Genomic DNA, 18,535 nt, shown 5'->3' on the forward strand with positions numbered 1-18,535 from the left:
CATTATGGGGTCATCGTAAAAGTTTTTTTGTCGTCCCTGAAACGAACATCATTCATTGCGTACTTGGACCCCTCTCCTCCCTCTGAAACGAACGCAGCTTGCTATGCTGGACAACGAAAATCGCATGCGCGTACATGCACATATGTACAGTGTCGGGCGACTTGCGATTTTGGCACGCACCCCCTCCCCCCTCAAACGAATGTTGTTCGTTTCAGGGACGACAAAAAACTTTTGCGACGACCCCTTAGAGTCCCAACCATGTTCCTTCGAGAGTTGGTCCTGCTCAGGGTACGGCCATGATAATGGCGCCACTCGATTGATCAGTACTACATAAATTACAGAGAGGGAGAGAGTTTGCCGTGCAAGACTTTCACATGCATGTTCAAGAATAAAGCATTCAAGCACTGGCGGTAGCAGAATATAGACAATATCCAAAAAAATATTCACCAGCAGTGGAGCAAGGCAGTGCCTGCCTATTGATGCTGAGCAGAATACGAAAAGCCCACATGCAGCGAGCACATCAGGACTTTACCAACAGCAGGAAGGCAATTTCCTGCGGAGAAAGCACACATCGACCGGATAGGAAGATACTAGTAGGCTTCGGAAGCAAGTCAGGGAGCTGCTTGGCACTTTTGATGCTTGTTCGTTACCGGACAGATCTTGTCCGGGCAAAACGCCACGGGAGATGTAACACCATCTGAATGCAGGGAAGAACTCTGCATTCGACGCCTGCAGTGAATGGGGGATAGGGTTGAACAGTGGGACGTGCGTCGCCAACTTACTATCCACCATCAGCAGTGCGAGGTCAGTCACTGTCGAACACAACCGAGTTGACACCCATGTCGATAGCACCACCACGGTAGCTTCCACGCTTCTTCTTCGTTTTCTCATGACGGAACGACTTGCCTAAGGGCACAACACACAGGCAAGGATTGCAGTAAAATAATATTACTTAATGCCTGCCTGGGCGATAGTCCAATCTACATAATTATACTGAACACAGCAGAGTATAGTGCGACAAATTCCGCCGACAATAGGTCAGAAAGGCAAGAAAACAAAAAAAACTCACCCTTTGTGACTCTCAGTGAGTCATTGGCACGGGATCCCCAGTCACCCGGTGATCCTTTCTGTAAAGCACACACACATAACACATGTATGCATACACACAGGCATACACACAGGTACACGCACGCACCAGCCCGATTACAGGTGGAACGCAGGCAGCAGCACACTATACTGGTCGATACATAGCACAATTTGCCTGGTTCTGGGGCTGTTGTAAGTGTGTTGCAATATCTCATGGCATGTCACACAGACTACCAGCTACAGGATGAAATTCTGACAGAGGTGGTAGCCAATCATGGCAGGACAAGGGTGACAGACAAATATCATACCAGAATCTGACTTGCACATGCTCTCTTTACATGCATATAAATACTGACTGGTGAACATGCACACAAAAGTAACAGAACACAATGCTAACCTTTGCTTCGAATGAGTTGTCCTGGAGTCGCGAGTCGACTGTAATCTCTTCTGAAATGATGCGCCGGAATGGCGTGCCAGGAGACTGGATATCCAGGGAACACACCCAAAGTCGAAAACAAGCACTTGAAAGAAGCAATACGCGAACCAATACTGACAATGATAAAAGCCTGAACCAAACAACAGTGATATGTCTAAGACATCCACCAGACCCTAAAGAGATACAAGTTTAAACCTGGTCAAGGCTCCAACAGGGATACCATTGTACCTCTATAAACCACGGCACGATGTCATTGTGTTGTTATCCGTACATATTTTGAGGACAAAATGGGCGCTGTCAAGCCACTTTCATGCTTCGCAGATCTAAAAACAGTACAGCACCAAGTTCGTTTGACCAGTTCCTGCACATCTTGTAAGCACTTCATCAATGTGCACCATGTGCATTACTGGTAAAAAGCACGCACCCTCTTTGTTTTTCAAACTCCCTCCAGGCCATGCTTTTATCGGAGATGCCTTATAGAGAAGAATGTGCTTTCACAAGCCCATTTATTCTCTTTGAGGGAAAGATGCAAAAAGGTAAGTAATTTTCTTATAGGAAAAGGACGAGTGTACTAGTATCTTCATTGCAGACTGTTGGCAGTTACTCCTATTTTTACTATGCGTATGTAGCGTGCTGTTACAGGAAGCTGTGTTTATTATAAAGAAAACACGGTACAGGACGCTTACCTTGGACTTCTTTGCTTTTCCAGCGGACACTGGTGCTTCATCTGGAGGTGGGAAATTTGAAAGGAAAGGACACAGTCACATTCAAAAACACAGAAACATACTACAGTCGTCCCTCTCTAATCCGGCACTTTATAATCCAGCACCCTCGATAAACCAGCACAATTTTCAGTAGCCAAAATGTCCTCTTCATGTACATTGCAGCAGTAAATCAGATTTGTTAATCCAGCAGATTTTCGTGGCACAAATGGTGCCGGATTATAGAGGGACCACTGTACCAAGAGTACATACCCCCCCAGAGTGTGCAACGCCTGATCCAGCTCTGCATAGGGTCTTGGTCGAGCGTAATCGGATCTTCTAATGTCATGCGTACACTCCACACCAGCACAAGGCCGGTCTCGAGGCAGGGCACCGTTGTTTTTGATCCGAGAGTACCCGCGACTCCCCGGGTTCCCTTCAGATGTGTACGGCATTATGACGCAAAGATCCAATTACGCTCGACCAAGTGAGTTTACACATCCCGCGTGATTTACACCCATTATGAACCTGATGAATATGCCTCGCTATGACACAACACACACATTAGCAGACTAGGAAACGGCTGTCGTTCTACACAGGTCAAAATGCACGCTGACGCATGGGTTCGGTGATGTCTGATTGTAGTGGTGTCTACAGACAGGTTATACATATCTGTGGAGACTGGAGAGTCTGCACAATGTAGTCTTGTACACTTCAGTCAAGTCAATACTGACCTTCATCATCTTCATGTTTCCGCTTCTTGTTCACTGCAACACAAGAGGAAAGGAGAGAGGCAGACACTGTCTGGGTGTCCAAAAGAACACGATTGCAAAACCACACACACACACATCATAGTCATAGTCTGTGCAGGTGCCGCATGAAGCCATAATAAATTGAGAAACCAAACAGCGAAGAAGAGTGGGAGAGGGAAGAGCTGGAGAAGACTTAGAGAAGCACGAGAAGCTCATCAATTACCAGGAGTGACGGGAGCACTGGCACTAGTTTTCTTTGCTGCTGCTTTCCTGAGCACCACACACCACAAAACACACATGCACATTGTAAGTGTGTAATAAAAAAAAGAGGTCGATGAAGCCACGGAAGGGTTAGCTCAACACGCTGGGAGCAAGTGTGCTTGAAAGAGACCACGCTACTACTGTACTGCATACTAGAACAGTTGATGTTTCCTACAATCTACTGCAGATTTTTGCCTCAGATCATCACAACAAAAGCGTACTTTGCACTATTAAGTATTATGGCAACATACATGTACATGCATCTGCTGTACATGGGCATTCTCCCTGAACATGCATATACACACACACATTCCCGTATGCATACACATACTCACATACATACACCCATTCACGCATTCCCTGTATGATGATGGCGGCACATGACAAGGCGGAGGACACACTACTTTGAAACAGTGTTCCTGACTGCAACCAGAGCGCCGGTTGGCAGAGTGGTGGTCTAGCGACCACTGTGATGTGACATCTACATGTGCACTACAACTAGAACTACCAGTTCTCACTTCTTTGCTGGTTCAGCTTCCGACTCCTCACTACTGCTGTCATCGCTGCTGCTGCTGTCACTGCTGAATAAACGAAACACAACGCACAATGCAAAGAGACAATTATTCCGCATGCAGACTTCTACACACTGCCATCTGCCATACTGGCAGGTGGCATAACCTAGAGTACGCAACTGTGATATGGGTCAATGCGGGACATGCTGCCTTCATGACGTAACTTGCCTGCGCCATGCCCTGTGCGTACCTATGCACTAAAACCCGCAATCACTTGTACCTGCACAGCCGTTTTTTGACTGACTCGTTAGAGTATTGACACAATCTCTAAACTTAGTGTGCATGAGCTTCACTCCTCAGTTCTCTATGAAAGTTTGTATCAAACCACAGGGAAAGTGTGATGTTCGATTTTCTGCAGTGTATGCAGCTCTATGATGTAATGAAGGCAGCGAGCTACACACTTGATCTGACCCATAAAAAAGACATCACTGTAGTATACTTGGCTATTGATACTTGCCCATACTGTTAGGTAGCATTGCGGATACAAAACACCCCCCCCCCCCCCCCCGCCCTCAAGCATAGAAATTACGTGCAGCACAGGATAATAAAATCAAGCCCAACTCCCACCTGCCCCCTGTCCAAGCACACCATCATATACATGTAAGTTACATAGCATCCAGCCTCACCTAGAGCTGGAAGAAGATTCTTGAGCCTTCTTCTTGGTTGCGGCCTTGCTTGGGGTGGCAGCCTTCTTGGTCCTGCAGTTACAATTATCGTACGCATATCTTTACTTATAAAGAAGAGGCACCTGTGACGTGTGTCTGTGTGTGTGTGTGTGTGTGTGTGTCACGCTCCTTATAAAGAAGAGGCACCTGTGACGTGTGTTTTTGTGTCACGCTGCCCTGAGCACGCGAAGCGTGCGAACAGTGTAGCACAGTGTAGCTAGCGGCCGCAGAAGCACTGAGCACGCGAAGCGTGCGAATCGTGTAGCTAGCGGAAGCAGCCACAGAAGCACTGAGCACGCGAAGCGTGCGAATCGTGTAGCCACCACCACGTGCTGAGCACGCGAAGCGTGCGAACAGTGTAGGTGGTAGCAGACACGATCAGTACGAGTAGCAGTAACAGCCGCGCGCAGAAGCACTGAGCACGCGAAGCGTGCGAATCATGTAGCCACCTAGCCTAGGCCATAGGTAGCACTAGCAGCCGCACAAGCGCTGCGGACCACGTGAACCGTTCTCTGCAAATAGAAACATCTGCAACAAAAGGATACAAAAGATCTGCACTGACTGCACTCTGCATCTGATCTGCAGTGAAGAGCGCATCGCACTTTTGTTCGTAAGTTTATGAATTTTTTGAGCCGCTTCATCCGCCACCAGGTGATGGACAACCCTGACCAGCCTCCCGAAGGCGTAACAGACGTCCCTCCTTCTCCTTCCAACGATGAAGAACCTCCCTCACCAGGACTTCAGCGGTCTGGCCACCACCACGTGCTGAGCACGTGTGCTGTTCATGTACTTGCTTCACCCGCATGCCACATTCGGCCAGGCAACGCTGGCCGGTGGTGCTGCTAGTACTGTATACAGTTTCCTCTGAGACAAAAATGCGATAATACTCATAAAAAGGACACACTTCAGGCTCATTACGAACATCTTGAAAGTTTTTGTTTTCACAAGTATACTTTCAAGCCTTCTCATCAGGTGAAATACAGAAAGGATACTTGTGAAAACCAAAACTTTCAAGATGTTCGTAATGAGCCTGAAGTGTGTCCTTTTTATGAGTATTATATACTGTATAAGAAGAAATATTCGTCTGGAATTTAATTTCGTCTTTTTTGTCCAAGGAGCTTCTGGACTAAATTACATGACGGACTAATGTCGGTTTGTTCAGCTTTTCAATACACTCTTATGATCCATGGACGAAATATACAACCAGACGAACTCCCTATCTTTGGAGTTGGACGAAATTATTGACCGACGAAATTTTCTGCTTGTACAGTATATACAAGCGCTGTTACAGAAAGCCAGCACGCACCGGGCAAGCCGGCACTGCTACATCTATGTAGGCACGCCAGCCTATGCCAAATACTTGACCTTATCTAGAATGAGACAGCAACATGGTGCAAAATGACGGACTTTGGAGGACGTTCCACCGTAAAAACTGTACCAAAGCGTGCATCGCAGCTTATGCAACGCAGCGCTAAGAGTACGAGTATTACATGTTGGAGTGCCTACACTGCTGTCACAGGCTCAAAGCCCAAATACGGCAACGGTCACACCAAACCGGTTGTTTCCAGATTGTGCTGAATGGAGAGAGCGGTGACACAATGTGGAAAAAGGATTAGGAGATTCGCTCAAGAAATACGTGAACTTTGATACGAGTACACCTTGGACGTTGCACATGCAGTTTCGAATATGCGATGAACGCAATCGGGGACAAGGAATCAAACCAGGGACCTTCGCTTGAGGCCAGCGATGTGATGCGAGGTTCTGAAACTTGCGATTATTATTAGGAAGCTCCTCCTTCTAAAGGAAAAAAAGTGGCATCAGAAGTGCGAGCATGACTTACGCAGCAGTCTTCTTCTTGGGAGCAGGTTCCGAATCATCACTGCTGTCACTGCTCTCTTCGCTGCTGCTGCTGCTTTCACTGGGCAAGAGGAAGAAAGTAGTCAGAAAATGAACTGTCAGTTTAAATCTAAGTTTGCACAGAATATTTCATCTTTCATATTCTCCAACAGAGGAATTTCGAGCTGGCGTAATATTCTATCTGCTCAATAATAAGTATGCTATCAGCGAACGACATACGGTGCGGCAGGTCAACAGGGAGAAGTATATAAGCACACCCGCATAGAAGCACTTTGAACAAATCGCACAGTTCAGACGTGTATTCAAATTAACAGGATTACGCTGTACCTGGAGCTGGAAGCAGCTTTCTTGGCTGCTGGTTTGCTGGGTGTAGGTGCTTTCTTAGCGGCGGCTCTGATGTGTGCAAAAGGCGCAAAGAAAAAAGTCCAAATATTAAGCACATGCAAGTGACAAAGGTGACATAGCTGCTCCCGTAATCACCATCCTGGCGCAATTAGAGCCCTATCTTGAATAGTGCAACTGTCTCTGTGAGCCAATGGAAAACTAAAGCTCTCTCTTGAATAGTGCGCCCTCCCTGGGCTTGTAGTCAAGCACATATGTAAGTTTGGTGTTGTTTTGCTAATGTTCTTGTCCACAAGGCAGAACAGAATAATTTTCTTGTCCATGTATTTGCACTGGAGGATTCAGGATCAAAATCGCAGTACTTGTTGCAGTTTCTGTTGAGTCATGAAAGTTTATTGCAAATTTTAGACCCTGTTCTTCTTTGCCATCTTTATTTTTATGCTGGATGACGTAAATGTACCAGCCTTGAAAAACTAGTATCCTCTCTTGAATAGTGCCCCACCTGTGATGGACTTTGAAAAAAAAGAGAGGCACACTCTCTGAGGGTTACGCATTTGTGTTAGAGGAGAACGGGGCCAAATAGCAGGATCGTGATGCTAGCAACATCTAGTGACTACACAGCATATCACTCATCATTGCATGCTTCTCAGGCAGAATTAACTCACGGCTTCTTCTTGGGAGGCTCAGGCTCTGACTCATCGCTGCTGCTACTGCTGCTGCTGTCTGAAGAGCTATCATCACAATAATGAAGACAAACAGACCAAGGGACGAGTGAAAGACATCATCACAAGCTTTACCAAAACAAAGGCAATATACATGTACATAGTTAACAACGATAAGGACATAGTCCAACATGAAAGACACAAGTTGAGAGATCTTTGTCATCGACACATACCGTATACATGTACGAGTAAGCTAAAGTACCTGGAGCTAGATGAGGAATCTTTGGCAGCTTTCTTGGCAGAAGCCTTGGCGGGTGTTGCAGGCTTCTTGGCAGGCTTCTTGGTAGGTCTGTAAATCACATGCACAAAGCAACAGCAACAGCGATAGAAACAACAACAGCAGCAGCAGCAGCAGCAGCAGCAGCAGCAGCAGCAGCAGCAACAACAATACATCATCATTTATATTAGTAATTCCATGAGCAACACAGCTAGCTTACTCCGAGAAGCAGAGAATTAAAAAGTTTGCCATTGAACAGAGAAAAGACAGAAAGAGACTGTATAAGGCGAAATCAGCACTTGCACTGTACAGCGGCATGCACGCAGTCTACCAATGTGTCAAATCAACAACATTGCGCGAAATGTCATGTAAACTGAGCCACAGTGCAGGGCATGGTAGTAATTCCCAGCGTGACAACAGAGTACAGAAGGAACACGGTCAACTCACGTTACTTGCATAGGTTCGGGCTCAGAGTCATCACTGCTGCTGCTACTGCTGCTATCACTGTGCAAATCAAGAAAGCATCAAAGCACGAATGCAACACTTGGGAACCCTCTCAACAAGAAGTAGCCGCCCTCCATAAAATGAACATCGCTTGACTAGGGTTGCTCCGTTGATACATAGTTCATTGTAGCTGAAAAGGCCAAGTTGTTAATTCTAGTGGAACTGTGCTTGCATTTGCACTGGACCAGGCAGTTCAGTAGTGCACTGCTTTAACCAGATAAAGAAGGGTGAGTAGTACCCCCATCCCTCACGACTCTCCTTGCAGCACTAGTATCGGGCTAAACCCCTAGTAATTACACCGGTATAAACGACGAGGTTCTGTTCTACGTTACAGAATGCAAAGCAAATATTTGGGTATTTGAGCATTCTCGCGCGTCATGCATGGCACAGAAGATACTCTGCTCTATGTCTGCACAAAGACATGCCATGGAGTATGCACTGGGAACTTCCAATTCAGAACACGGCCGTCTTCCGAAGGCCTGCTGCCAAATGTGAGTGACATGCACCTGATCCATAAGCATTTACGTTTGCCATGAATCAGAACCTCTCTAATTATAGTTGTAGATCAACCAACCTTGATGACGATGATTCCTGTGCTTTCTTCGCTGCTGCTTTCGGCTTTGCTGCTGCTTTGCTCGCTGTGGCGGGCTTTTTCACCGGCCTGCAAGAAAAGAATGACACATTAATTTTTAAACAATGGAAAATCAATGATGCATGTACTCAAATATGGACAGCAAGATGAATTCAAGTGTGCTCCTCCACTCTCGGGGAAACTGCTCCAAAGAGATAAAACTACTTCCTCCGTTAACAAAAACTTCGTGATGGAATTTTGAGGGGCTGATTTGGGCACAAACTGCCGTGAAATAAGTCGCAATCACTTTCTTGGCCTTCCCTGGCATGCCATGACAGAGGTACAATGCAATGAAAGCGACCTTTCACAACAAGCCGAGCGGAATCGATGGTTGCGCTGTGGAAACATAGGTGATGACAGTCATGGCGAGCGAAACTGAAATACCACTTCACCGAGGGGATATTGCGCTGCTTGGCCTCTCTACCACTTTAGCGCTGAGTAAGTTGGAGAGTGATAGAGAGCGATAAAACGGAGCAGCGAGCCCACACAATGAGCGAGTGAACAAGGAGCTGCTCCGATCGCACGGCTCAATGAAAACAATTCTGAACTCAAGTTCTTGTTCAACCTGCGCAAAGTCCAGATTCGAATGCTGATGACCATGCATTCTTTCAGAAGTCTGCAGTCCGATGCGAGTCTCGTGGCTAAAGAAAGTCGACTGGACTTGCTAGCCGCTGCCGTTCAGTGGTGGTATCCATTAGAGAAAATGGAATCAGTCTGACTGTGCCTTTACTCCTCGTTTCGCGGAGTTCTGGAGAGCGAAGATGAAACCAGGGGGTCGTAAAATATTTTTCACGACTCCCGGGTGGAAACGAGTAATCGCCATCGCGGCGGATCATGTAGCTTGAAAGCCAACTTACCTGAACGACGGCGACATCAAGGTCAGCGGAGTGTGATCAAAGAAGCTGAGGCAAGGCTGAAAGGAGCTGAACAACGACTCTTGTCTAGAGAGATGACGACTCGCGTACAGCAGATGACAACTCGCGTGCAGCAGATGACGACAGCGACGCAGGTCAAAAATGAATCGAGCGAAAGCGACGCAGGTCAAACATGAATCGAGCGAAAGCGACGCAAACTGAACTCTCTGCTCATTCCGCTAACAGTTTCTCTTGTAAAGACGCTGTACATAGGCTGAATCACCTTCGTCCAGTGATTTGCAGTCGATACAAACTGTTCTTGACCTGTTCTAAGCGTTTTCATATCCATCAAAATCCATCACGAAGTTTTTGTTAACGGAGGAAGTATGATTATCTAGCCTGTCAGATTTTTTCTTTTCATGCTTGAACAAAGCTATATCTCACCTCCGACTCCTTGAACAATTCTCACTTCACACCACAGCGTACCATTGCTTGTACATCAAAAGTAAAACCGGTCATTTAATTGCAGAAGCCACGTGTGTTTCTTAAGCTAAGACCAAGCTCACAGCGCTAACAAGCAACAGTGTGTGTGTGTGTGTGTGTGTGTGTGTGTGTTGGCACAGGCCGTTAGCAATACTGTGAGCATCAGTGGTTCAACACCTACGTTTTCTTCACAGGCTCAGGCTCGGATTCATCACTGCTGTCACTGCACAAAAACCAGAGCAGTGGCAAAACACGCAGGTAAAATGTGAAAGCGTTGTAGCTACATGCAAGTTTGAACATGTGAATGCCTGGCAAAAACCGAACTTCTGAGTAACAGCATAACCCATTCAATATTAGTGCCACAGCAGTACATGCGTACGTGTGCACAAGTCGATCGAACTACAGTTACTGCAAATAAAGTCCGGATGGATATGCACTTGTAGCACCACATAATTATTATGGGCTTCATTACCTTGCAGAACGGTTCAACGCCATGTGGCCTTGTGCATTGTGTACATCGGTCCGAATTCAAAATCTGAAATCAACCAATTCCATCCTGAGCTCGGTTGTTTAAAGTTAAAAACAACCTCAGGCTCAATGGAAAGCTCTTGGAACGGAGATGACAGCGAGCCCAAACCTGTCCAGTCAGAGTCATTGCGGTCTGCTACGGTACGCCAGGAAAGCCAGCTGAATGCCAGGCCCAAACCGGGGATTGCTCTTGTTTCGCCATTTCACGCGTGCTGGCTCAAAATCATTCAATTTGTTTTAGAACAGACTCAGAAAAGCTGTGGTAACAAGCACTGAGAGTGATGTCCCATACTGCCGGAAGCAGGGAAAGTCCCACACTGTGGGAAGCAGGGAAAGTCCGGCTTTTCAACAAAATTTGCACTTCAGTGACGCGGGAAATGAAATAAAAGTTTGAGCGTCTGCCATTCCGTTATACTACCTCACATCGGCCTCGGAGTTCTTTGAGCCTACAGTTGAGAATCTCTGCTACCTCGTAGGTATTTCGAATTTTCGATTATTGAATTCAGTCAAAGTTTGACTGAGTCATGGCTCGTTGACTGCACAATGCACATGCATGGTCGAATTAGCAGTAGTAGTCGTGGCACATGTCAAACAAGGGATAGTCCGGTGTCCACAACCCCAACATACCTGGAGCTTGATGATGATGATGATGATGATGATGATTCCTGTGCCTTCTTCTTTGCCGACTTGCCATTGGCTGCCGGCTTCTTGGCAGGCCTGATTGACAAAAACATGAGAAAGACGATCACATTGGAATATGAACATGACTAAAACGTGTGCAAGTGCTGCTAATGAAACACACGTGGCAGGATCACAAAACATATTCTTTCTTTTACACATCGTACATGTGCATGTGTATGCGCGTGTGCATGCGTGCACGCACTAGAATCATCCGCTAGCAGCTACCCCAAGAACATAATCAAATACTTCTGTAGTAGCTAGAAGTAAAATGCAAGCATTGTATTGCAGAGTGTAAACAAAGACAACAGGTTTTCTTCAAACTAGTAGAAAACTTCGGCTTGGGTGCACCCTTCCCAGAAAGATATCACCACAAGTGAAAAAAATTCAAAAAATCCATTATCGTACTGATGCTTCCTGGTGGCTTACCAGTCGTGGGAATACCACTAACTGCAAGCCACAAAGGCACAAACACTGTCCCGTTCCCAGACGGGGAGACTCAGCCTTGCACAGCAACTGCATTCTTGGCCATTACGACTTGCATGTATTCGAAGTACAATTATAACAAGATCACCAACATCAAGAGTACTTACGCCTTCTTGGTTTGTGGCTCTGATTCGTCACTACTGTCATCACTACTCTCGCTACACAACGATAACACGCAATACACAACGATAACACGGTATAGGACAGCAGTCAGCGATAGCATCTGGGACAAGCGGTATACAGTGCTGCTCAATGAAATCCGATCAGGCGAGCCGCTGCCACACCAGGCGCTGTGCACTAGTGTGCAGTCCTAGACCTACGAACACTGGGATGTGAAGTTGTGAAATGGTGCAGGGCGCAGACTTGCCTCACGTGATCGGATTTCATTGAGCAGCACTGTAATAATTTAAACTCCACTGAATGTAGCAGCAATGGAAGCAAGAACAGGCGCAACCAACCCCGGCCTTGAGCTCCCTATAAGACTATCTAGTATCCACAGTGGCGGATAGAGAGAGAGAGAGAAAGAGGCAGGACACGGAAATACAGATGGTCACGCTGACAAAGTCAACACGACCCTGCACACATACACACTGTACGTGTACACTATGTGTGCTGGCAGTCTAAACCCTACCTAGATGACGACTCTTGCACTTTCTTTGGCAGAGCTTTGCCCTTGGCCACATCCTTTACTGTGATGCCTTTGTAAGCACTGTCAGAAGCAAACAAGATGTTCAGAGCATTGGAATACTAGTAACGCAACCAGAAACTCGCAACAGTTTACAGTTCAAGCTTGATCAGTTACTGGCGGTGGGAAGCACACAAATAGGACAACACACAGACAGTTCAGGTGCCCTCCAAAATGCGCTAACCTCTTTGACAAGTCCTGCTCCAGTGCGGCTGCGACACGCTGTTTCACTGACTTTGAGCTGCTGCTGGCCGCTGCTCCATGCCGAGCACTGTGTTATACAACATGCACACGACAGACAGACAGGAGTGAAATAAAACCAGCGCATAATGCAGCATGTAAGGAGTGAGGATCTGCTCTACGTTTCGGGAACGCGACGCAAAGAATCACGCAAACTCTCTTCGCGTTCCCGTAACGTAAAGAAATCCTGTTCTGCTCTACGTTTCACCTAGAGAAGTCAGGTGGAATGTGTATTGGGAATTTCTCCGTCCATATTTGGCAGTTTTCTGCCTGCACTCGAATGATACCCAGCAGATCCGTACGCATTTTCTTTGCGTGTGCCACAGCGTCGAGAACCTCAGCTACGCTTACAAATCTGGAGCCAAAACACGCGAAGCCGTAGACTCTAACCCAGACACCTGCTCTCTACGTGATTTCTCTACGTTTCACGTATAGTAGAACCTCTCTAGTGACTTGCAGATGCACATAAATTCTGTAAATAAAGCCCACAGTCGGGTCAACAGAAAATCAATACAGGAAGTCCAGCAAGCTGATCATAGCTCTCACATGCTTCCTGTAAGCCGTGGCACAGGCAGTTCACATCAACATCAACTTCTAAAAGAAGCCAGCCAGGTGTACTATAATGTGTACAGAGACACTCGCCACATGTGATCGGCACAATACCGATACAACATCCAGTTTACTCGAGACAAAACCGTTTCAGCTTATCTCACTCCACATAAATGGGTAATCGTTCAAGCATTCAACTAGGAAAAAATTAGTCCCTAACACATGCACTCTCCGGCCAACTTGTTCAGTGTTACTTACAAGTAACTCCAGCCATTCAACATTTTTACTACCTCCATTGATGAGATCTGTGAAGTTGAAACAACTGCCTGGAGGAATTATTAGTGCCACTATCTACAAGAACTTGCGAGTCGTGTTGCTGGTGTGGTGAATGAGATTGGCTGGAGAGGGCATGTGGTGTGGGAGTTTGGACTAAATTAGTGATGAACAGGCCGAAAGCTGCTGCTTACCCCCCCCCCCCCCCCCCTGACTATTCAGTCCGGACGGCAAACAAAACAAGGTAAGAGCAATGAAGACTATAATCAATCCAGACATTGCCACACAACATAACGACGTTGTAGAGTTTATATTTCATTGTGATACAAGTATTCCAAATTTCTCCACGCCGCCTTTTCAAACAAGGTAAGTATTCGCATAAGAGCAGCCTACAGTACCTGGATAGATGATGCTGGTAAATTTCAAGCAGGGTTGTCGGAGGGTCATCAAGTTTCTGCCAAACCAGAGCAAAAAGCAAAATTGCCGAGATAGGACAGAAACCAGTATTGAAACGACCATTCGTGAATCAGTGGGGATAAATGCACTGGTACACTCATGGAGCACAATAGAAAGGCATCACTCAACAACAGTGGACGATTATATGCCCGCCCATGAATCCAGTAACAGCATTATGATGATGGTACATTATGTACATTTTGACTGCAGTTTTGAGTTTATCGGCAAGGTGGAGATGAACATTCCATCTCTACCTTGCCGGTAAACTCAAAACTGCAGTCAAGATTTTCCCGAAAAAGTTGTACCGCCCCAGCCACCTTCATCTTGCATGGACTGGAAGCACCACTCATGCAGCGAATTGCTCATGCAGCACATGCCTCACGAAGTAGGCAGCGTGACAGAAGCGTTACCGCATGTACACGCCATCCGCTCACCCTTCATCACTTGGTCACATGGTATATGCGAACATATCCCTCTACCAGACGTGGTCATGTAACCTTTGGCGAAGCTTGGGAATAAATCCATTATGTGGTATGTTCCCATGAGACACGTTCAAGCCGTCTCGGATGTTCTCTGCGCACATCCCATTCAGAATGGAGGATGTGCACCTCTCTGAAATGGACGTCCTACAGGTGCGTAATTCATGGTTTGATACCCCGCCATGGCGTACACAGCGAAATCCTCATGTTTGGCAAATTTATACATACACAACGTATGTACCACCATACCATGCAGTTGTGGGAGGCCCCTTCCAGTACTAGGCAGTAGCCATGAAGCTACCAGGTACTATGCACACTGACAGCATCAACACTGTCCCTCGATGTAAGCTTTCTCAACAAAGAGAGAGCGTTAGTTACTTCCTCGCTGGCCTTCGAAATATATTCACGGGTTTGTAGCTAAGGCCAGTAAGGGAATACAAGCTAATTTTACAAAGCAAACAAATCAAAACATATGTCACCTACCACCTTGCTGCTTGTGCTCCGGAGAACTTCCTTCTTGAAAGAAGCGGCAGTTTTAGTCAATCCACATTCTACTATAAACTGATGAATGTAGGGGAATAAATCCGAAGGGACAGCAGCCTTTGGGGACGACATTGTGCCTTCTTCACACTAACTATTCGGGTAGGAAATAAGAACACGTGCTTCACCTTTCGGATCGGAATACGACTCGTACTTGATCGAGAAGCTCCAAAACACTTTCTCTCCAGCTCCCGCTCTCTTTCTTTCATTCGAAGCATACATTGCGCCCTGCTGGAGTACTGAGAGCACTTACTAGTTGCACAAAGCATCACCTTTTAGCAAAGTCCACGTGCAGGTGGGCCGTACATTCGTGCCACGCGGCCGTGCATGGTATACCGGTATACCGGTAGTGTCACCGGTACGAGGGACCCCGCGTCTGTAGTAGGCAAAGCCCGATTTTGCCAGGGTAATGTCGATATTTTGCCGCAAAATTTTGCTTCCTCATCGTCGATATTTTGCTTTCATTTTGCCAGGTCACTCGATATTTTGCTCCCTTTTTGCTCCAATACAAGGCCAAACTTGGGTCACGTGTAGGAAAACTGACCGAAAGTGGGTCACGTGTTGGCAAAATGAGAAAAAAATGAGTCACGTGTTCGCAAAAATGTACGAAAATGAGTCACATGCACCGTATAAGTGTAAAATCGTAAATTCCGCTAGGACCCTAAAGGTCTGACGTGGAATTAAGGTTGCATAAGGAGGTGAGGCTGAGAATGTGACAGTGTGTTAGGCCCAAAATCGCTCCGTTTTCATATAATTCATAGCGCTTTAAAGACAAACACATTCAACCTCATTTCCCGCCAAAACCAACCCTTCCCAGAATCTCTTTGGCCTTTCTGAGCCGTTTCTTGAATGGATTACTGTGACAGTGTTCTGGGGTATCACTGCACTGGGAGGGTGGGACACTGTCACATTCTCAGCCTCACCTCCTTATGCAACCTTAATTCCACGTCAGACCTTTAGGGTCCTAGCGGAATTTACGATTGCATTTCGGAGGCTCGGCCTTCGAATGTGACAGTGTGATTTTCAAAGACAAGGCTGAGACCAAATCCCAATACTTGCTCAAACATGTATTCTCCACAGTGATAGAGCTGGAAAAGCAATATTATAGCATTACAACCGTTGAACGTCATCCAGTGCAAACATGGACAACAGCACTCACTCCTCAGGGTAACTAGCCTGACAAGAGAAAACCTCCACACAATTTACGGCACCCTAAGTGATGCACAGACAGTGCCACTCATCCAGACTACATTACACATTGTACAATGTACATGAATGCAATGTTCGGATATTCCCACAAATACTAATACTGCAGTTGGGTTACTACCACGGATTGCACTATCAGTAGGTGAAACATAGGCACCCTCAGTCCGGAGAGGCAGCAGCTGAGTAGGGACAATGGAAGGATGATTATGAATGGCTGAGCTATTGAGCACAGCTTGTGACCATTATAGTGGGATACAAATGTATCAGGCTGGCTCCAATTGGCTGCCAGCTAGGCATCTGACATACAGATGACAGCCTGGAAAGCGGCTGCAGCTGAGGCGCCGCGAGTAGGTGTAATGAGCCTGGAAGGCTGGATCAATTCCCAAACAGAGACAATCTACCCTTCAGCCACTGTGCCAGAGTGGATGAGCCCACTGGTATGTGAGGAGCTGGGATTGCCAAGCCAGTGGTAGAATGCTGATTGCTCTGGTTTCAATCGAAATTTGGCTGTGCGGGCTCTAAATTCTCGAGCATAATCAACTACATTTGTAGGCTAGCCAGACTACCTAGTACTAGTAGTAGCTTGGGAACGAAGAATGAGTTTGGACTTCCGGACCTCTGAGCCTTTGTCGGCGAGGTAAGCTGAAACATCAAGTAGCACCTGCATTTAGTTGATATCCAATGAGGTCAGCTCAAATGATCGAGCTGACTTTGCAAACGCAAGTAGCATAATACTAGCATTACACACTAAGTCTTCCTGGACAGAAGGGGCACCCGAAGTTGAGCTTTCAGACCCAGAGGCCAGAGCACTACTCTTATCCTACATCATCTTCACGTCCCATGTGTTACCACACTATTGCTGTGGTGGTCGCTTTTGGTGATATATACCACGCAGGACGCAACACACATGCAAGTCTTGGCTAAGGGGGAAACCGGATGGGTTAGGCAAGGGGGACGGCAGAGCTGACCGACACATGTTGATAGTGCGGTACTGCTTACCTTCGGAAACCTGATCAGCTAAGAAGTTAGCTAGTGAGGCAGCCATGTGATCTTCCTACCGTGCACCCAATCAGCTGTTCTATAATCGGAAGGCTGACTCGTATGAGACAGTAGGTCCGTCGCGTCTCCGTGTGGAGGCGTCTGCTGAAAGTCCCAGCTGAGCTGTAGTATGCCTGAGATGGTCCAAATGGCTAGCCGGAGGCCCTTCAGTGGATGTAGATTCTTCCCATGGATCAAGGAGCATAGGGTCGCGCTGTGGCAGCTGCCAAGAGCACTAGATCAACATCTGCAGCAAGAAGGGATAGAACCCTTGTACCAGCTAAACTAGAGCTACTAGAATTGCTCGCTGGATCCAATGTTCTCGGATGCAGCGTAGACACGCGTCCACCAAAACAAATGGTGGAAACAGGTAGCCGTTCCGCCACATGGCCGACGGTGCCGTCAGGGCATCGGACCACTCTGCCACTTGGTCTTGGCCGTGGCTAGCTGATGTACGCCGGCAGCTGGCAATTGTGCCGCGTCACGAACAGATCTCGGACAATTGGATGGCCACTCTCCCTGATCAGCTGAACCAGCCCTGTAGAATAGGATTGAGCTGCCAATCGCCGCTCTCTTCAATGTTCCATGATAGAAAACCGGCCTCAGTGTTCAGGCGACCGGCACATGGAGGGCTTTGCGGTGTAGCAGGCGCTGCTCGACTCAGGTCCAAATGTCCTTGGCTAGTTGGCATAGCTGATGAGAATATGAGTCTCGTATGTCCCGCCTTGGTGATCAACATAATTATGCAACTGCTGTTGTGTTGTCCATCTCTAGCCCAGCAATACTGTTATCAGTGACTGGCAAGAGCAAACGTCTGCAGGCCCAGGAAAACAGCTTGAAGATCCTTCCAGTTGATACGGAAGTAAGTTGTCCAGATGTGTCTATGGCCCTCCCGTGGCCCGGTTCTGGCACACTGCGCCCCGACCGTAGTCGGATGCATCCGATGATATGATTAAAACTGGCGGGGCTGGCACTACTGCCATGGCATTGTGTGCTGCCGACTGGTGTGACCACCACTGCAAGGAGGCCGTCCTGAGGCTCGAGCGTCAGACATATTCTTGTCCAAGGCCGCTCCAGAGCCCGGTGTAACTGGAATTGGATATTCCGAAATCAAAGCAACGCTACAAGTAGGCAAATTGCTATCCGGGATGCTACCATCCTGCCAATGAGGCTTCGCAGCTCTCAACAGCAAGCTTCACCACACCTAGGCTATAAAGTAAGACCCGTACCCATGGCATGGGGCACAGCAGATCTCTTTTCCCAGTTAATAGCTGGGAACGGGTATTGTACATAA

General features: G+C 47.1%; 1 protein-coding gene across 3 annotated transcripts; it reads right to left on the bottom strand.

Moving 5' to 3' along the window:
* Window positions 1-283: 283 nt before the first annotated feature.
* LOC135814353 (nucleolar and coiled-body phosphoprotein 1-like) lies at window positions 284-15,156 on the bottom strand. 3 transcript variants are annotated; one of them, XM_065327459.1, is made up of 21 exons: window positions 14,941-15,156; window positions 13,921-13,976; window positions 12,645-12,731; window positions 12,407-12,484; window positions 11,883-11,933; window positions 11,239-11,328; window positions 10,265-10,306; window positions 8,690-8,776; window positions 8,059-8,115; window positions 7,597-7,683; window positions 7,338-7,403; window positions 6,658-6,723; window positions 6,314-6,391; window positions 4,435-4,506; window positions 3,755-3,814; window positions 3,199-3,245; window positions 2,958-2,990; window positions 2,209-2,249; window positions 1,484-1,567; window positions 1,070-1,127; window positions 284-906 (listed from the first exon to the last, which is right to left on the bottom strand). In XM_065327459.1, exons 1-21 carry the CDS (start codon window positions 15,070-15,072, stop codon window positions 806-808), a joined length of 1,473 nt encoding a protein of 490 aa, XP_065183531.1. In that variant the 5' UTR covers window positions 15,073-15,156; the 3' UTR covers window positions 284-805. The 3 variants fall into 3 exon arrangements, with proteins under 3 accessions (XP_065183531.1, XP_065183530.1, XP_065183532.1); XM_065327458.1 differs by having other exon boundaries at window positions 3,755-3,817; window positions 14,941-15,155; XM_065327460.1 differs by lacking the exon at window positions 12,407-12,484 and having other exon boundaries at window positions 3,755-3,817; window positions 14,941-15,155.
* Between the last annotated feature and the right edge of the window lie 3,379 nt (window positions 15,157-18,535).

This window comes from Sycon ciliatum, chromosome 4, assembly GCF_964019385.1.
Source record: "Sycon ciliatum chromosome 4, ocSycCili1.1, whole genome shotgun sequence".
Taxonomy (NCBI): domain Eukaryota; kingdom Metazoa; phylum Porifera; class Calcarea; order Leucosolenida; family Sycettidae; genus Sycon; species Sycon ciliatum.